Source organism: Phasianus colchicus, chromosome 21 (genome assembly GCF_987193195.1).
Source record: "Phasianus colchicus chromosome 21, bPhaCol1.hap1.1, whole genome shotgun sequence".
In the NCBI taxonomy this organism is placed as follows: Eukaryota; Metazoa; Chordata; class Aves; order Galliformes; family Phasianidae; genus Phasianus; species Phasianus colchicus.
This window is the reverse complement of record NC_143456.1, coordinates 1309717-1328224: the sequence shown is the minus strand read 5'-3', so window position 1 is coordinate 1328224 and position 18508 is coordinate 1309717. Positions and strand designations below refer to the sequence as shown.

The 18508-nt window shown below is 53.0% G+C and overlaps 1 protein-coding gene across 11 annotated transcripts in view; it reads left to right on the top strand.

Annotated features, from left to right (window-relative positions):
* The first annotated feature begins 3300 nt into the window (after positions 1–3300).
* Positions 3301–18508, top strand: part of TSPOAP1 (TSPO associated protein 1) — a 62250-nt gene continuing 47042 nt past the window's right edge. For 4 of the 11 annotated variants that reach the window (XM_090122621.1, XM_090122624.1, XM_090122619.1 and 1 more), the window contains exons 1-3: positions 3302–3799; positions 15780–15887; positions 17704–17832. In XM_090122621.1, the coding sequence (XP_089978747.1) occupies positions 3548–3799; positions 15780–15887; positions 17704–17832 (489 nt within the window). In that variant the 5' untranslated portion in view covers positions 3302–3547. Of the gene's footprint in view, positions 3800–15779; positions 15888–17703; positions 17833–18508 lie in introns of all 11 variants that reach the window. The other 7 variants (XM_090122626.1, XM_090122623.1, XM_090122622.1 and 4 more) reach the window with 3 other exon arrangements.

The window sequence follows — 18508 nt, the reverse complement described above, 5'->3', positions numbered from 1 at the left end:
AAGGAAAAAAAGGTCAGAACTCTTGTCATGGTCACAAGGCAGCAAGTTTTTAAGCAGTAAAAACAAGAAAGAGCTAAAAAAAAAACCCACCCAAGCAGGCAGCACAACACAGCACAGCATAACACAGCACAGCACAACACAGCACAGCACAGCACAGCACAACACAGCACAGCACAACACAGCACAGCATAGCACAGCACAACACAGCACAACACAGCACAACACAGCACAGCACAACACAGCACAGCATAGCACAGCACAACACAGCACAACACAGCACAGCATAACACAGCACAACACAGCACAACACAACACAGCACAGCACAGCACGGCACAACACAGCACAACACAGCACAGCACAACACAGCACAACACAGCACAACACAACACAGCACAGCACCGCACAGCACAGCACAGCACAACACAGCACAACACAGCACAACACAACACAACACAGCACAGCACTGCACAGCACAGCACAACACAGCACAGCATAACACAACACAGCACAGCACCGCACAGCACAACACAGCACAACACAGCACAACACAGCACAGCACAGCACAACACAGCACAGCACTGCACAGCACAACGCAACACAGCACAGCACAGCATAACACAGCACAGCACCACACAGCACAGCACAGCATAGCACAACACAGCACAACACAACACGGCACAGCACAACACAGCACAGCACAGCACAACACAGCACAGCACAACACAGCACAATACAACACAGCACAGCACAGCATAACACAGCACAGCACCACACAGCACAGCACAGCACAGCACAGCACAACACAGCACAACACAACACAACACGGCACAGCACAACACGGCACAACACAACACGGCACAGCACAACACAGCACAGCACAGCCTGTCCTGAGCTGCTTTCATTTTGTTATGTGCCCAAGAGGACAACAAAGCCCAAGTTTGCAGTTTTAACATAAAAGGTTTTGAAAGGTCATGATCCTAATAATGAGTATGTAAATAGCAGGAAAGATAAATACCGGGTGCTTATGTCTGAGGATTATTATGGTCACAACTATTATAACTGCTCAGCACTCACTGCCTGCGGAGACGTTGGAAATGCATTTCTTGCTGAGAGCAGCAAAACAGAAACTGCAAGTTAAAAAGAAAAAAAAAACCAACTCCTATTTTAGTGCCTTCCTTGTGCCCTGAGTGCACACTGGTGCAGGTTCATGCAAGGAAACGTGTCCCCTTCCTATTGGGGTGAGCCCAGCGTGTGCTCCTCGCCCTGGTTGGTGCTGCAGGGAGTCCATGCAGCCTCAGTCCCATGGGCTGTGACGGTGGTGGGTGGATCCCTCACTGCCTTCAGCCCCAGGACCTGCAGGAAAGGGAGATGGAAGCAGGTCTGTGTCCACCAGCTGCCCCAGTGCCATCCCCACAGCACGTCCTCAGCCTCTTTCCCTATCTTGGCCAGGGCTGCCAATGGACCCTGTTATGTGTGCCCTGCTCAAAGCTATGGGTTGGCTCCCTGGTTTCTGAGCTCCCCAGGGTCATTCTTGGCTCCTTATTTATTCTCTCCCACAGAACATGTTCTCTCTTGCAGCTTTGTAGTGGAAGAGGCAGGAGGCCCTTGGGGCTGCACACCCTGTCCTTGCACCACAGGGAATGGGCCCAGCTCCTTGGGGGCTTTTGGGTCCTTCTGGAGGGCTCCCTGGGGTCCTCCTCAACTTCCCACATCTGAACCACTGGGGTGAGCAGGACCCCGGTGGTGCAGCAGGACCTGGTGGGGTGAGCAGGGACAGCTATGTGAGCAGCACACAGCAGCAGGAGCACAAAGTGAGCTGTGTCAGAGCAGGGCTCCCAGCGAGGCTGCGCTGTGTGTACACTGCAGGCCATGCACTGCTTGCGGCTACACGACCTTATCAGCAGCACGTTTCCCTTCCCGTTGCTGGCTTTCCCCTCCTGCTTATGAAACCTGCCTGTTCTGTCTTGTTGGCGAGCTGTGCTGCGCCTGGGCCTCACTGCATGCTGTGCAGCACCAGAGATCCTCCCCAGCACCTCCAGGGGAGGGAAACAGCGGTGGGCAGGGAGCAAGAGATGCCAGGTCTCCTCCTGGCATGGAGAGCTCTGCATGCAGGGGGATGTGTGACTGTTGGACCTGGCTGTTACCTCCCTCAGCATCTAAGTGGGTCATCTGCACCCTGCACAGCCGGCGGTGAGAAAACCACTCACCGTGGTGATCTGTCTGAGATGACACAGAGGCAGCGCCGCCTGTTTTGGCAGCTGACACATCAACGTGCTGCACATCGGGATGTGGCACAGAGCTCCCCAAGGAGGTGCTCACAGAGCAGTGTCCAAGGTGCACCTGCAGCCAGAGAGCCCCCAGTGCTGCACTTTGCCCACAGTCCGATGGAGCAGCTGTGTGACACAACGCTGTCTCACAGAGACACAAAGGGCAGGATCAGTCCCAGCCGATCTTCAGTGCCTGAGGTGTGCAGAGGAGCGATGAACAGCAGGATGGCTTTGTGCATGGCTGGGAGTGAGGTCCTGGGGAGCAGCCGAATGGCCTTCCACTAAGCATGGCTGCTGCACAGGGTGCTCTCCATCCGTACTACAGCATGATGGGGAGTGGGCAGAGAGATGGAGCGTGTGCCTGCTGCACCGCGTGCGCTCAGCAGTGCCCGTGCCACGCTGTGCTGAAGCGTTATGCCACCAGCTCCCATCTCCCCGCGTCACCGCGATGCTGCAGCCCTCTCCCTGCTCGCGCCAGCCTCCAACTCTCACCCACGCAGCCCCTACATGGGGCACACAGAGCGCTTTTTGTGTTTTTGGCAGCAGGCTGAGCCAGCTCTGGGCCCTGTGGGGCAGCATCTGTGGTCCCCAGAGCGGGAGGGGCGGGGGAAAGGTACCGGGCCCCAGCAGAGTACCGCTCACATCGCGCAGGGCAGCGGCACCTCAAACCCAGCGCCGGGAAGCAGTGATCGTGAAACAGGGGCAGCCGGAGGGGCTCCCCCCGGCCCGGTGCCGCCGCCCCCCGCCTCCCCATCACTAGGCAGCCGGCACCGTTCCCGCACCATCGCCATGGAAACCGGCAGAGCCTCCGCGATTGGCGGCCGCGGGCGCGGCGCGGCCCCGCCGGGGTGCCAGGCCGCCTGAATATCGATGAGGCGGCGGCGCGGCCGCCGTGGGCTGCGGGGCTTCGCGGGCCGAGAGGCGGCACCGCGCTCCGGGGGGCGGCGGGCGGCCCGGGTTTCGGCGGGCGGCGGGCATGGAGCCGGGGGCGGCGCGGGGGGCGGCGGGGCCGAGGGCGGCGGGCGGCCCGGCACGACGCCGCGCCCGGCCTTTGTAGGTGCGGGGAGAGAAGGGGGGGACGGCAGCCGCCCGCCCGCCGAGCCGGCGGATTCAGGCGGGGATGGAGCCTCCCCCGGCGCAGGGATGCCGCAGCTGCCTCCGTCCCCGCCGGGCCGTCTCTGCCGCCGCCGCGGCTCTGATGCCTTCGGGGTGTCCGTGCCGGTTCCCGCAGCCGCGGGCGGCCCTCGCCGCGACAGCGTGAGCCCCGAGCCCCGAGCCCATGGATCCGGAGCCGCCGCAGACGGGCGACGCCGTGCCCGTGGCCTCCGGCGGCCAGGACGTGGCCCTGCTGACGGACACGCGTGAAGACGCGGGAGCTGGCGGTGACGGCGCATCCCGCGTGGCCCCGGGGCGGGAGCGGGACGACGCGCCCCGACCCCAGGAGGATTCCCTCTCGCCGGAGCCGCAGCTCGTTAGGCCTCCGCGAGCTATGGAGGGGCTCGGACGGGAGCGGCCAGACGGACCCCCCCAGGTAAGACGGATGCCGGGAGCTCGCTGCCGGGCGAGTTTCGGGATGAGAGGCGTCGCGGCACCGCGGGGCTGTCACCTCGGGCCGTGGGAAAACGCCGCGCTCGCCCGTGGCTGAGACACCCGCGGAGCCCTCCCTCCCCGTGGGGCTGCCCCTCCGAGGGGATTCCGGTTGCCCCTGCACGCCGGGTTCGGCTGCCAGCCCTGGGCTCCGCTCCTGCGGTGCGCAGCTTCGGTGGCTCTGCGAGTGAAGGGGTTGCGGTTCCTTGCCACCCCGTCCAGAGCACGCCCTGTCCATGCAGAAGAGCCTGTGGAAGGCTGTTTGGGGGGGAATTTGTCCTTGTAGGCATCATGGGGCACCTCAGTGCAACGCAGTGCCCAGCCCCTTGCAGCATCTCTCCAAAAAGAGCTGAAAAGACTCAGTCGGAGTCTCAGCTCCTGGTCCGGACCGCAGCAGTTCATTAACTGGTCCTGCTTATGACAGCTCAACCTCCTCCCTCGTGTAAAATCGGTCATCTCTCTAGGAACCCCTGGCACACTGGAGTGGCTCCATGGTGCTTTTAAAACTGGGGAGGAATAAGACCTTCTGGAGGGTGCGGGGGAGGTTGAGCTGGAGGTTTCTGAGCTACGCCAATGCCCATGAGCACGGCTGGAGGGCAGCTGGAACAGCCTGCAGGAGAAACGGTGCTGCTAGCAGGAAACCCACCGGGAGAGGAAATGTCTTCATTCAAGCAGTTTCTCGTGGGTGTTTTGAATGGCTGTTTATTGTCATGCTTAGGGAAATGCTGCATTTAACCACGTGGTCCTCGATCTGCCTCTGATCATAGCTTCTGGCTGTTCCAGAAGCACCTCAGCCAAAAAAAATGGGGCAGCAGAGTGAAAAGCATTTCTGCTCTCATCCGCCTTCCTCATCCACCTCGAGTGTCAGACCCATTGTGCCAAACTTCACATTTCTCTCTCTTTGGGTGAGCCAGTGGGTGAGAGAGATGCCCAGCCCCCTGTGTTGGTGGTACTGGTGCTCCCTGCTGTGGAGCTGAGCTTCATTCTGCTCCATAAGACTGCCTAATCCAAGGGAGGGTAGCAGAAGGCAGGAGAGTGCTGCAAAGGAGTGCTTTGTGGGGCCTGCAGCACCTGAGGAGCACCCTGTGTGGTGGAGGTGGGGGCCACGTACCCAGCTGTGGTTGATCCCTGCAGCAGGTCCCCCATGTACCAGCTGTGCACATGGGTGTGTGTGTGTGGGGGGGGAGGTTGGAGGGGGGTTGTTGGGTGAGGACCGCACTTGGTCTGTATGGCTGTGACTGCTGAGCACACAGCACTCAGTTTCCTTGGTCCTTGGGCTGCTTTGGCTTTTCTCCAGGATGCTGGATGCGTGGTGTGACATTTCCCCTCCCGCTCCCATGGGTTTTTTGGTGGCACCATGGTGGTGTTATCACAGGACCAATGTGCCGAGGCAGTCCCAAGGTGGTACGTGATGGTGCAGCGCAATCAGAGTCACAGAATCATTCAAATAAGAAAAGACCGCTGAGATCATCTAGTCCAACTGCCAGCCCATTGCCACCATGAGTCCACATCTGCCCTTTCCTTTAACACCTGTGGGGATGGTGACTCCTGGTGACGTGTCGTGTCAGTGCCATAGTGGTACCATGGCAGTACAGCTGCATTACTGCAGTGGTACTGTTGGTACTGCAGCATTGCCTTGGTGGTACCATCCTTAGCACTGGTGTTGATCCTCACAAAGATCAACTTTCCTGCTTCTGGAAAGAAAGCTAGCTCTTCCTCCTAAAATCAAATGGTTATACTGATGTGAAAGACTTGCAGCTGGTCTCTGGTTTAGATCCAAGAGAGAAGAACGGCTCTTTGCTGCCAGGCTGGGACAAGCACTACTGACACGTCGTGTCCTGCAGCCAGAGCTGGATTCCTTTAGGGTTCCAGGACTCCTGTCCTTGGGATGTCAGCGCTTCATGATGAAAACAGGACAGCAGCCTCCAGGGACTAATCTCCTAGTGTGGGGAAGAGCCTCCTGAGGGCTCATCACTGACAGAGTTGATTAAAGATGTTGATTTTATGATGAAGCTCTTGCTGTTTGTATCAGCCTCCACGACTGCTGCTTTGTGATTCCCTCAGGGCCAGTCTATGGGCAGATGTTAAGACTTTCTGCAGGTCAAGTTAATCTCAGCTTACTTGCTCAGATTCCTCTCGAGCACTGAAAGTGGAGAGCTGTGGTCTTTCTCCTCCCTGAGAGCTGCCAAGGGAACTCTGGAGGTAGGGAAGTGGGATGGGGTGGACACATCACACCTGGAGAAGTGTTGACTCCCACACTGGATAACATTATTGAGGGCTTGTTGAGGCCAGTGTATCTCCAAGGACTGGGACTTTATTACCTTTCTTACCCTTTTCCAAAGCTCATGGAGAGGAATTTCCCTGTGCCCATTTATTCCCATGCCTTGCAGAATTTCCTGGCTCCTCTGCAGGGCACCAGCAGAGACATGCATCCTCCCACGTTACCACTGACTGGTGCTACCTGGGACCTTGATCTCATGAATCGATTCTTGTTCCCAAGCCTTCAAGATCACTCTGGTTCCGCTTTCCAAAATTTCTGTGTAGATACAGAATGCAAGAAGTGACTTTCATTCTGGGAACCTCTAGATACTGTGAGCTTAGGATCCCAATCAGAAAAATGAATATCAGAGGAAAAAAGATCTGTGCAGGAGCAGTCGGGTTAAAGTGGCACAGATACAATCTGGCTGGAAATTGGAACTACTCACAATGCTGTCAGAATGAATTTAGAGCATTTATTGCAAGAGCTGAGTTGTCTGCATCTCCTGTGAGGTGCTGCTCCACCAGGATCTGCTTTTGTCCTAGAAAGTTGGGATGGTTTGGGGTGGGTTGCTGAGCTGAAAGTTCTTCCTAATGCCTTGGTAGACTGGTAGGGGGAAAGGAGCAAGAATCATAGAATCATTTGAGTTGGAAGGGACCCCTAAAGGCCATCAGGTCCCACTCCCTGCAGCGCACAGGGACACCCACAGCTCCATCGGTGCTCAGAACCCTTCCAGCCTGACCTTGGCTGTCTGCAGGGATGGGGGACCATCACCTCTCTGGGCAACCTGTGCCAATGCTTCACTGCCCTTATTGTACAAAACTTTCTCCTTATATCCAGTCTAAATCACCCCTCTTTTAGTTTGAAACCATTCCCCTTGTCCTGTCACAACAGACCCCGCTTAAGAGCCTGTCCCCTTCTTTCTTACAGCCCCTTTAGATACTGAAAGGCTGCTCTCAGGTCCCTCCTGAACTTTCTCTTCTCCAGGCTGCACAGCTCCAGCTCTCTCATGCTGTAAATCTTCCTTAACACTCCCTGCACACTTCACTTTCAGGGTTACTCACCCCACCAGCCTATCCAGCTGCGCTTACAGGCAGATAAGCTCTGCAGCTCACCCACTCCTGTTCTGCCCACTGAAGCAAAAAGCATGGCTAGGATGCTCAGAGACAGCTGTAATGACTGCTTCTCAACCTTGGGAAGCCACTTTGTATCCAAATTTCTAAAAAGCCAAGTGTGCAGCTTGTCTTGAGTTCAGAGGGAGCAAAGGGTGTTAATGATTCTGTAAAAACCAAATGAAGATGCTTAAACCAAGGAGCCCCGAATTCCCCCAAGTAGGAATTTAAATATCCACAATAGATGCTGTTGCTCCCTTAGTAACGCAAATCACAGATGCAGTAAGAATTATAAAATGCCAGTGAAGACTCTTGTTGTCAAACTGCCAGTAGGCTGTGGGGTAAATTCCTTCCTGATGCCCGGTGCAGGAGAAACGGTCCTGCAAGAGAGGAGGCAGTGGCTGAGCCAAAGTACCCTGCAGGGCCCTGGCATGGGGCTGTCATCAGCGCTGCAGAGGTGCAGGTGCCAGATCTCTTCTCTCTGATGTCTGGTGATAGGACACCAGGGAACAGAGCGGAGCTGCCTCTGGGTGGGTCAGATGGGGGTCTGGGAAGAGGTTCTTCTCTAAGAGGTTTTTTGGGCATGGAACCAAAGCTGCTGCAGTTGGAGAAGCATTTGGACAAGGGATGTATAGTTTAGCTGTGGGTAGTGCTGTGTGCTCAGTGATGCTAGCAGACCCCTCCACGTTGGGATATTCTGTGATGGGAAGTGGCAGTCCCTTGGCCCAGGGGCCAAGCTATGTTTAACAACAAGCTTGGTTCCTTTTGCAGAAATTCATGGTGTTTCCAGATCTTTGAACATTCCATAAGTAAAGGTGGAAAACTATTCATTAAGTGCCTGAGGTGGTGTAGAGCTGCTTTTCTGAATAAAAAGTGTAGGTCAGCAGAATAAAAAATGGGAGAAGGGCAAGAAGTTCTTCCTGGACACAGACCAGTTCTTGCTGGTACAGACACCATTTCCAACAATCCCAATTAGAGGAAGGCTGCACTCCATCTTGCTCAAAATCTGAGTAAATTAATTTTTCTTGTCTTGGCAACGCTCAGCCTCATGCAAATGAATTAGAACTGTTTTCTGCAAGCATAAAGAGTGTATGGCCAAATGCAGATAGCTGCCTGCCACAAAAACCCTATGTGACATTATTTGAATGGAAGAAAATACAAAGTAAGGGTGTTTGGAAGGGGAAGGTAATTTCCATTGAGGAGGCTATTGCCTCCTCACAGCGTCCTTGGCTTCACTGGACTGGTGATGACAAACTGGATTTGGGAGCTGGCCATGACTGCACCCTGACCTTTTGCCTCAGCATCTTTCTCAGTTTGCCCTCTGCACATTTTCCACCAGTGTGTTTTCTTCTTCCTTTTGGATGTCCTGGGCCTGCCGGAATAACACAACGAGAAATGGCACATGTGCAATGCCAGCACCTGTTTGATGTCTCCCTGCTTTGAGCACAAGCTTTCTGCAGCAGAGCCATCTGCTTAGCAGCAATCTGAAAACATCCTTTTGGGCATCAGTTTTTAAGCCTCCTACAGCACTTGCCATTCTCATCTCCATTCTGATCACTGAACAAGTATGAACAACAATAACAAGCCTTTGGCTCTTGAGAGTGGTGCAAGGGGATGGTGTCTTTGTCCCCCATCTACTTGTTAGAGGTAATTTGAGGCTTGTCAGTCCAGGAAAAATTCATAAAATCACATTTTAGCCAATGAGTTCTTGCTTAGTGAGATGGCAAGGACTTTGTTCCCCACTATTTGGGTAATCACAGCATTTTTTTTAAGCAAATGTGACCCAAGCAGAAAAGGTGCTCTTGTACCCTGTGAAACTGCAAGTCATTTGGAAAACAGGTACTGGTTGGGGAGAACTGTGGTGGCAGATACCTGGGCAAAAGATGAGCTGTGCATACAAGATCTGCCACTCTGGCTCCATGATGTGCCTTCCAGGGTTCAGGAGCACATCTGTCTCTTCACAGCTGAACATGTTAGGCAATCCAGTCTTTCTACTCCATACAACCAAGCTAGTGAGACCACAAATACTGCTGCTGAGGCTTTGAAGTGGGAAGGAGATCTGATATTAACTATTGGAGCTGTGATCCTGTTAGATGGCAGCAGCACTTCTGCATGGGGTGGGCACTGCAGTTCAGTGGCCTTTTGGGGTGAGGCCTGACACAGTCCTGTGCTGCTCATGTAGACAGGTGCTTCATTCCCACGTGCATTTGTCAGTATTAACGTCTCATGCCTCTCTAGGCAGTGTTTCTTTGGATTAGGGTTTCTGTTACAAGAAAGATGAGCTATCAGCGAACATTTGTCCCCATTCTAGCCATCAAAATACCAAACCTGGAAAGAGCTAAATTTTATCACTCTTCCCCAGTTTTTTTCTTCTTTGCATATTTACAAAAGAGAATTATCTGACACGTGGCATCAAAAAAAGAGAGCCCAGATGCTCCACAAAAACCTCAGAGCTGCCTGGGCCTGAGCTTGCAGTGCCAAGATCTTCAGGCTGATGCTCATTAGACCTCAACAAGAAAAATCCCGAACACCTGCAGGAAGGCAGTGCCCATGTGCCATTAGCTCAAAGGGTGGGCAGCGCAGATGGGTATGCAAGGAGAGGTTGCAATGTCACCCGTTCTTCTGTGTTTGCACTAAGGATGTTAACACATTTACTTCCCACTTCTACATGTTGCTTTTTCCTAGTGTAAATACCACTGCCTGCGCCCACTTCTCTGCAGATTCAGTTTTGCGGCAGGACTCAGAAATCAGTGAGGGAAAAAGGCTGAGCTGCCTCGGCTCCCAGTCAGTCACCTGAGTCTCGGAGTGACCTGGGGTAGGAAGGTGATGCTGTCATACTCGCTTTGTATACCCTGTGGTTCAGGTTATCTGGTAACCAAGCTGGATCGCAGCCCAGGAGTCACCAGCAGCAGTTTCCAGCTGTATATCCTGGTTTGCAGTAAGATTTGTGTTGAACATGGAGAGAGGTTGGTCACAGCTGGGGAATCCCGCACAGGGCCACCCACACTTGTCCTAACTCTGTGTCAGGCAGGTCATTCCCACTGCAAGAAGGGTTGGTTTAAGGCCTCTGAACCACAGTGGAGAGCAGGACAAGGAGCAGCTGTGGTAGAGATGGTACCTGCTGGATGAGTGCCTGCACCCTCAGCAGGACCTTGCCTACTTGACTGTCCCCACTGGGTCCGTCCCATGTAGGGCTGCTTTCTGTGTATGGCGACTGGCTGGCCTTGCAGGGACAGGAAAGGGTATCTCCAAATCCTCCGTATCTCTCAGCTGGCTGATCTGCTCTTTGTGTGATTGTGAAAGATGAAGAAATGCGTGCGCAGTACGTCAGGAGTGGTTCACAGCTGCCTTTCCAGCAGCCTTGCGGTATTAAGGTGTCATTTTCTCTCATCTGCTTGCAAAATCTCTTGTATTTTGCATTTGCTGTTAAAGATGAGAAACCGCTCCACATTGCACGCTGGGTAGTCTTGTGTTCTGCCTCTGTCCCACGATTTTATTCTCCACTCACATTCCTCCTTGTCTCAGAGTTGCAAAAATCATTCTTTTTTCTCTGTCTGGGGAGCCCGATGCAGCTGAGCTCATTAGAGGACAGTCTGGCCATGATGTCCAGCTGTTTTTTCTCCTCATGAAGCACCAGAGTTTGTTTTTCTGAGACTGGAGATGGTGCTTTCATAAAAATATAGAGGATACAAATTTGTGAGATTCCAATTTTAACGCATGTCTTATTTTAAATACACTGTGAGGAACACAGGAAGAGCTGGCGGTGCTCACAGGGCATGCAGGAGCAATGCCTGTGCAAGGCTGTAAGAAAGAACAAACAGAATGTGAATGTTTTCCTGAATATTCTCCTCATATCTTGCGGTGTGTGGCTCCAACACTCCCAATGCTGGAGGCAGTATCTTTGAAGTAAATACCCTCAGATGGATTTTTTCTTCCATGAATTTGTTACAAGTGGCGATAAAAATCAGATAAATGAGGAAATCACAGTGTATAAGGTCACACTTGGAAGAGGGATGGGCAATGGAAGAAAATGCTGAATCATGGAAACAAGCTGGCAGCGCACAGGGCAAGGAATGGGAGGGGAGCCTCGTGAAGTCAGAGAGCAGAGATGTTTGTGTCTGAAAGTGGGAACGTGGTGCAAAATGAAGGAAGCTGTGGGACACAGGCTGCCTGTCAGGGGAGTGGCAGGGGGAGCACGACTGCATCCCAAGCTCCTCTCCTACTTCTCTCCTACCTTTAACCAAAATTGCCTTTTACCTCCAGTTGGATAACGCGCTCTCCAGCACGAGGTGTGCTTGCTGTGCCAGCACCAATGGGTTTTGCTGCTGCTGCTCACTGACCCAGCAGGAGGTGATGCTATTTTCGTCTTGCTTTTGACGTGCAGTGAGGGCACTGCAGAAGAGCAGCCTACAGAAAATAGCTTCTCCTACGAACCGATTTCACTGAAATTGGATGGAAGAGGAGAAAACGGATGAGCAGTGACAGGTTTTATTTCTAAGTGGCAAGGACTGAGAGTTAAGGAAACTAATTACCAAAGTCAGCTGGAATGGACTGCTAAAGGGCTTTGACATGGTTGAGGCTCAGTATTTACTGCGTGACAGGTGACAATGATTTCAAACGAGGCAGAGGTGGTGGATTTAATACATCTGAGAGAGTAGGAAAGCAGCAGTGCAGTTTTACTTAGGGAGCGGTGTCTGCAGCGGTGGGGGTTGGATTTCAGAGGCAGCTTTTGGGAAGCAAACTGGAGCCCTGTTTGCTGCAGGCAGAGAAGTTACTGTAGGGACATCTTCAGATTGTATACCTTTCAAAATCAGCCAAGAGAATGCCAAAAGCTGTCTGAGATGTGCCACTCAAGGGGCCACCTGGTTAACTCCTCCTCCACATTTGCTGGGATTTTCAATCAGGCCAGGGTTTTGTCTTTGGCTCAGTCCCTGCAGCAGGTGTAGGAAAGTCCCCGGGCCGATTGGTGCCAGGCTGAGCCACAAGGCATGGCAGCACGGTGTGCTCGAGCCGCATTGCGGAGCAGTGCTGCCAGCCCCACCACAGTGTGATTTACTGCCCCTCAAATGGCTTCCTGCAAATGTTCTGCAGGACTTCAAAGCCTGCGCTGGATGCTGGGTGGTTCCTGGGGGATTTTGGCTACATGACCCATTTAGCAGCCTGGCTGGGCACTTCTCCCTGCAAAAGCTGCTGCAGCTCTCAGTTGCTTTTTGAAGTTTTCAGGTGAAGAAGAAACAGCTTCTCTTGCTGCTGTCCTGCTGAGGCCTGTGTTTGTTCATTCTTGATGCGTTGCAAATAAGCTGTATTTTTGGCTCTACCTGCCAACGGAGGTGACAGATGATCATGTTTTCCCTGAAACGAGACGCTTCAAAGCTGTGTGCCAGCTGCAAACAGGAGCTGCGCTCCGCTCCCACCTCCCAGCCTCCCTGCTGTTATTTCTCTGCTTTGCTCTGCCTTTAGCAAATGTCCCCTATGGCCAAAGGTGTCCCTGGACTTAACTGTTTTGGTGGCCAAGGCAGCTCTAGATGTAGGGACACGAGGGCTCCCTGTGCCCTCTGGTACAGCACTGCCTCAGCTCCCACCAGCTTTACCTCCCTGACCATGGGATGCTTTGGATTTTGGCTCATGGCTCCTGCTGGCACTTCTATGCATCTTTATGAAGACAAGCCATGTGTGGGGGCCTCTTCTTTCAAAGATTTCCTCAGCTCCCTTCTGAACGCAGCATTTAGGGGGGCTGCAAGCACAATCTGCAGTGAGGCTGCATCAGAGTGCGGGAGCAATGAGGAACGGAGGAGCAGTTAATAAATGAAAAGCCATTTCATTATGGGAAATGAATGTTTAATGAGTGTGGGATGACGTCTAGACAGGCGGTCGGTGCTGGCCATGTGGTGTGCAAGGAAGACTCAGCCCAGGCAGCCAGCCCAGCCCCGATCTTGTGCCAGGAGGAGGTGGCAAAACTTCCTCAGGAGCTGCGGGGCCACAGGGAAGGTCCCCTGATGCCACATTGCTGCTGCTGCCCCTCGTGCCTCTCCTGGTGAGGCCCTGAGGCTGTAGAGGGTCCTAGGGGTTGAGGACAGCCATGCTGCGGGCTGACCCGACCTGGATCAGGGCCCAGGGCAGCACCCAGGAGCTCAGGGCAGCACCCAGGAGCTCAGGGCAGCACCCAGGAGCTCAGGGCAGGCCCAGGGGAGCTGGCAGCACCCCTAAGCTCAGCACAGCCTGGCCTCTGCTGTGTGGTGGGCTCTGGAGCTGCCTCTGGGCCTGGTGAAGATGCTGTTTTTAGCTACAGAAAAGAGGTTTCAAAGACTGAAATGAGCCCATAAGGGGGGTTGGTTCCCAGTAGAATCCTTTCCAGAGTCTCTGGAAGTATCAGTTGTCCCCACAGAAGCACTGTGCTGACGTGCCACAAGCCTGGCTGCTGTTGGGGACAGGCCACGGCACTCTGGCTGCTCCACAGCCGCCCAGATCCTGCCCCAGGCTGAGCATGCCTGGCCTTGGTGGGCGCCAGAAAGGAAAGATGAAAAGCTTGAATCTTCTTGGCAGTGGCAAAGAGGTGGAAATAATGCATTCTGACTTCATCCCAAGGGCTGCCTTCCTAGCTTTAGGGATGGCAGTGCTGAACCAGCCCACAGCTCTGCTGAGCTTGCCTGGAAAATGCTGACAGGACCCCACTGTGCCCACATCCTGCTCCATGCCCCTGTTGGACCCACAGTGTCCCCTTCCTGGGTGCCAGGAAGGGCTCTGCTGTTCCTGGAGATGGGAATTTTCTCTGGGATGCATGCTGTGCCTGTAAAGCGGCAGGGATGGGACCAGTGGTGCTGCAGGACCTGGGACCAGAGCAATGGGCTGTGCAGCCTGATCAGCACTTGGCTCTGTGACTTCTTGGCTGTGCCTATGGGTGGAAAAGAGGAAAATAAATATGCATTTGCTTTCCCACAAATGGAAACCACTTCCCATGGGGCATTTCGCTCTACCTTTCTTAACCCTGGGATTTCTGCAGGGTGGACATCTACAAACAGCTCCACTAAAGGCCTGGGGACTCGAGACACCTAATTTGCCCTGCTGCAGTGTCAGAAGGCACTTGGTGGGGGCATTGGGTGAGGCTAGTTGGAAGGGATGGGAGGTGGTTTGGGGTTTTGATTTTTTTTTTTTAGTTTTCAGGGTTTTTTTCCCCTATTTATCCTCCTGGCTTTGCCAAGGCATTTCCATATAGGGATGAGATGCTGCTGCCTGTGGTGCTCAGCTGTGCCAGGGGACTTGGTGGGGAGTGCTTTGCAGTCTCCTGTGCTTTTTAACAGATTGAAGTGATGGAGAGGCCAAAACCAATTTTGTTCAAAACTGTGGTGAGTTTTAGACAGCCTCAGACTTCCTCAAGCTTAGAAGCATCCTTGTGCTGCAATCTGCCTGAGTTCTTGCTACTAGGAGAGCCTGGGAGGTATTTCTCAGTAACGAAGAGCATTTCACTTGTAGACTTGGCTGCACACACAAAGCCACATAACAGGAAGGATTTAGCCATCCGGTGGCACCAGCAAAGTCATCCTGGGTCTTGCAAGACTGGCCTGGCTGCTGGGAGAACATCTGGCCAGGTCTGCCTGAGGTGCGCGCTTTGCTGCTGCCATATGGTGACTGTGAAGCAATAGCTTGGCCCCAAGTTTTGCTAACGCACAAAAATACTTTCTGGGACCCTGCTTCAGCAGCAAGCCTGTGGTGAGCAGATCTGCGCAGGAAGCAGTAACCACAAGCTATATATACAGCTCCCAGAAGAGCTGCTGCTGCTTTTGATGTGACAAAATTAAGGTGGTGTTTTGCAAAGAAATCCAGCATGTTGCCTTCTTCCACTGGCAAGGCTGACACAGTAAGAACTGGGGCTGGCTCCTGGATGGCTCCTGGACCTGAGCTGGAATGGGGAGGTGGGCAAGAAGGTCTCTTTGCCTCCAAAAACTGTGCAGTACTGAAGGCTGCTGGTTCCTGAGCCATGGGGAGGAGCACATGTCTGGTGTGTCATGGCATGTGCTCTTGTTGGCTCTGTTTGTGTTCTGAGCTGGTTTAGGAGGCACAGTGTCAAAATGCAAGCAGCTGGGGACAATGTCAGCATCTGAGTTTTTTCCCAAGGTTTAAGTTGAGACCCTGATGCAGCTGAGAGTGACCCATCCTGCTAGCCCATGGTGCTGGGAGGGGGAACTCGTGCTGGGTGCCAGCCTCCATAGTCACCTACCTGATGTCCCACATCACTAGCAGTACAGCCCTAGGGGAGCAGCAGCCAACAGTCAGGTAGAGCAGAGAGCACTCAGCTATGATCGTTGCTTCTTCTACCTCCAAAGGATGTGCAGTCTCTTTCCTCCTCTCCTGAAATCAGGAGGCGAGAGTCTCCTCCTCTTGTCCTGAAATCAGCCTCCAGGTCTCACCCTCCCTCTTTGCTGCCTTCACTCTTACCTCACTGGCCTACCCATGTAGCCAGGCTGGGCTCACTGTGGGGCTGGGGTGGGCACGCAGCCATGGCACCCTTGCTCTGGGAAAGTGAAGCCCTGCTTTGCCTTTCCCATGCTGTTTTGCAGAGCGGGGCTGACTACAGCTTCCTTGTGAGCCAGAACATGAAGCTCCTGAGCGCACTGGAGGACCTGCAGCACCGCTGCTCCAGTCTCACCGAGGAGAACAGCTTGCTGGTGAGTGCAGAACATAGCCCCATCCTGCACCCTGGCCAGGCACTAGGCTGGCTCAAGACACAACAATGTGGACGATGCATGGGGAAGGAGTCCTGGCTGGGCCAAGCTCCAAGAGAAGAGGTACATGGGGTCAGCTGAGGGGAGGGCAGTGTGTTTTGGGTCCCCTAGGTGCCTTTCTGCTGCACTCAGTGTTGACTTGAGCAGGACCCCTTCCTGGTGACCTGCTGATGCCCTCCCTGACATCCTTGCCAGCACTGTTTGCCTGCTGGCAACTGCAAGAGGCTTTTCTGCAGCTGCCAGCTTTGGCAGAGAGCAAGGCAGCAGTGAAGCGATGGCAGGGGAGGGGGAAGTCACTCTTGTTTCCTCTTTAAATGGAAAAGCAGAAACACTGATTCAGTCAGCCCTGTTCTGGGTTATAGTGCAGCAGTGCCCCCTGCTCATGAGAGCTTGGCACCTGATCCCTGCTGCACCCCCAGCACCCAAAGGCAGGCCAGGCTGCCACAGTGCAGGCTGCCCATTCCTCCCTACTCCCACCTCCTTGGGTTCCATGTCCATGGTTAGCAGACAGGAAATAAGAAGAGGGGATTCTCCCTACTGAATCCTCACCAGAAAGCATCCTTGTCTAGGAAGCCCTGCAGTGCAGGGATGTAGCCACCCTGGAGCTAAGTTCTGCAGTGCTGGCAGAGCTGCATCAGTCCAACCCTATAACCTTTCAGTTCATCATCAACCCTGACTCTGAACTACACTGTGCAAAGGGGAGGACCTTGCATTGTTCATTCTCCAGGCATCTTTGAAAGTGTAGGGCCATATTGCCCTCCTAGGCAAGTGTTTCCCTTTTCCCAATGTAAATGTCACAGCAGCTGTCTAAAAAGGATTGGAAGAAGGCAGGAAGAATCTGAGAAGAGGACAGTTCATGCCAATTTTTTCCCTTCAAAATATCCTTAAAAGATTAATCATTCAACATGTATATAACCAAATTCAAAACATGTTTTAGATAATTTTCTTACACTAAGAGCATAAATTCAGCACGCCATGCACACTAGGGAGGATCACCCACTGACAACCATGGATTTTAGCAAAGCACTGTCATGTAAGTTGTTGTCAAATCTTACTCTCAAAAATCAGCCTCTGTCTTCTGACTGAAGGAAACCAAATAAGGCAGTGAAAGCAGCACGTGCACGTGGTGGGATCTCACAGAGGTAGTGAAGGAAATAAGGATCAGCCGACCTGACGTTTTTGCTAATGTGAAAAGACAGCACAACACATCTGGGTTTGACCTTGAGAGAACAAGGATCAGCTTATCGAAACAGACAGATAACAAATAAAAGGGGATTAAGAGCGAACAGAATCAATAGAAAGGAAAAGGAAATTTGGTTTGCAAACATTGTAAAGTCCTTGGCTGCTCTCTCCCCGTCCCCCAAACTCATGCTTCAGTGTCAGGGGAGCAAGGACAGCGGCAAAGCTCACATTGTAACATGGTGCTGCAGCACAAACCCACAGCAATGTGTTGAATACTGAAGCAGCTGGGAGATGAACAGGGATAGGCTTCAGAAGGGGCCAGCAGCCAGGATAGGTGCCAAGTCTCAAACGGCAAAGGCAGAGCCTGCAAAGAGCAGAGAGAGTGCAAGGTTGCAGAGGGACCATGGGCTGGGTTGGGCAAGGGGTTTCTTTGAAGAACCAAGATGTCACATTAACAAAATATCAGGAAAAGCAGAGTTTCATTGACCATGGAGGAGACAACTGAAGGTGAGTGTGTAAGCACTGCAGAGGGACACTGAGTGAGGTCTCACGTTGACCCTCTCTTTCTGTTATCCAGCGCAGGAGCTGCTTCCCCGAGACAGAGGAGAAGGTGAAGCACCTGAAGAGGAAAAACGCAGAGCTGGCAGTGATCGCCAAACGGCTGGAGGAGAGAGCCCGAAAACTCCAGGAGGCCAACCTCAAAGTCGTGAGTGCTGAGCCTCTGCTGTGCTGGGGCCTGAGCTAGGAGAGCACCTTGCCCCTAGGACTTCTTGTTATTTGCTTTTGTTGGGACAGAAAGGCCTCCTCTTTCCTCTCTAATTAACCTGGCAAGGCCATGCATCAGACTTGCTTTGTACATCAGCGACAGAGCAAAAACCGCAAAACTGAACCGAGGAAAGAACCATCACCAGCTTCTTCAGCTCATGCTTGCGGAGCTGGTTTTGAGCAATTTCCTCCTAATTGGTTTCTTGCTGTAAATGTGCCAATCTAATGTAAAGTATTAATTTAGGTAATTAGCTCAGCTTTCCCTGGGCTAGTCATGAAAATAACTCATCTGACTTCATCGAAAAGAAACAGGAAGTATTTGAATAAGAAAAGGAGTGTGGTAAAGCAAAACAGGAAGGGGTGAGATATTCTGCTCTGCCTCGTGCACACCTCACTAGCATTTTTGTGCAAGTGGCATGTTTTTTTCTTTCTCAAACTGAAGAAGAGCTTTTTGCAAACCCAGTAGTTTCTGATGTGGTGCAGGAGTAGTAGGACATGGCTGTAGGATATGGTGCTTTGCAGACAAACATCTGCACAAGCTACATAAAGGTAGCTTGCAACAGAATAGGGGAAAAATGTTCTCCCATTGGAGGGAGACCGGGGGCCAGGGGGAAATT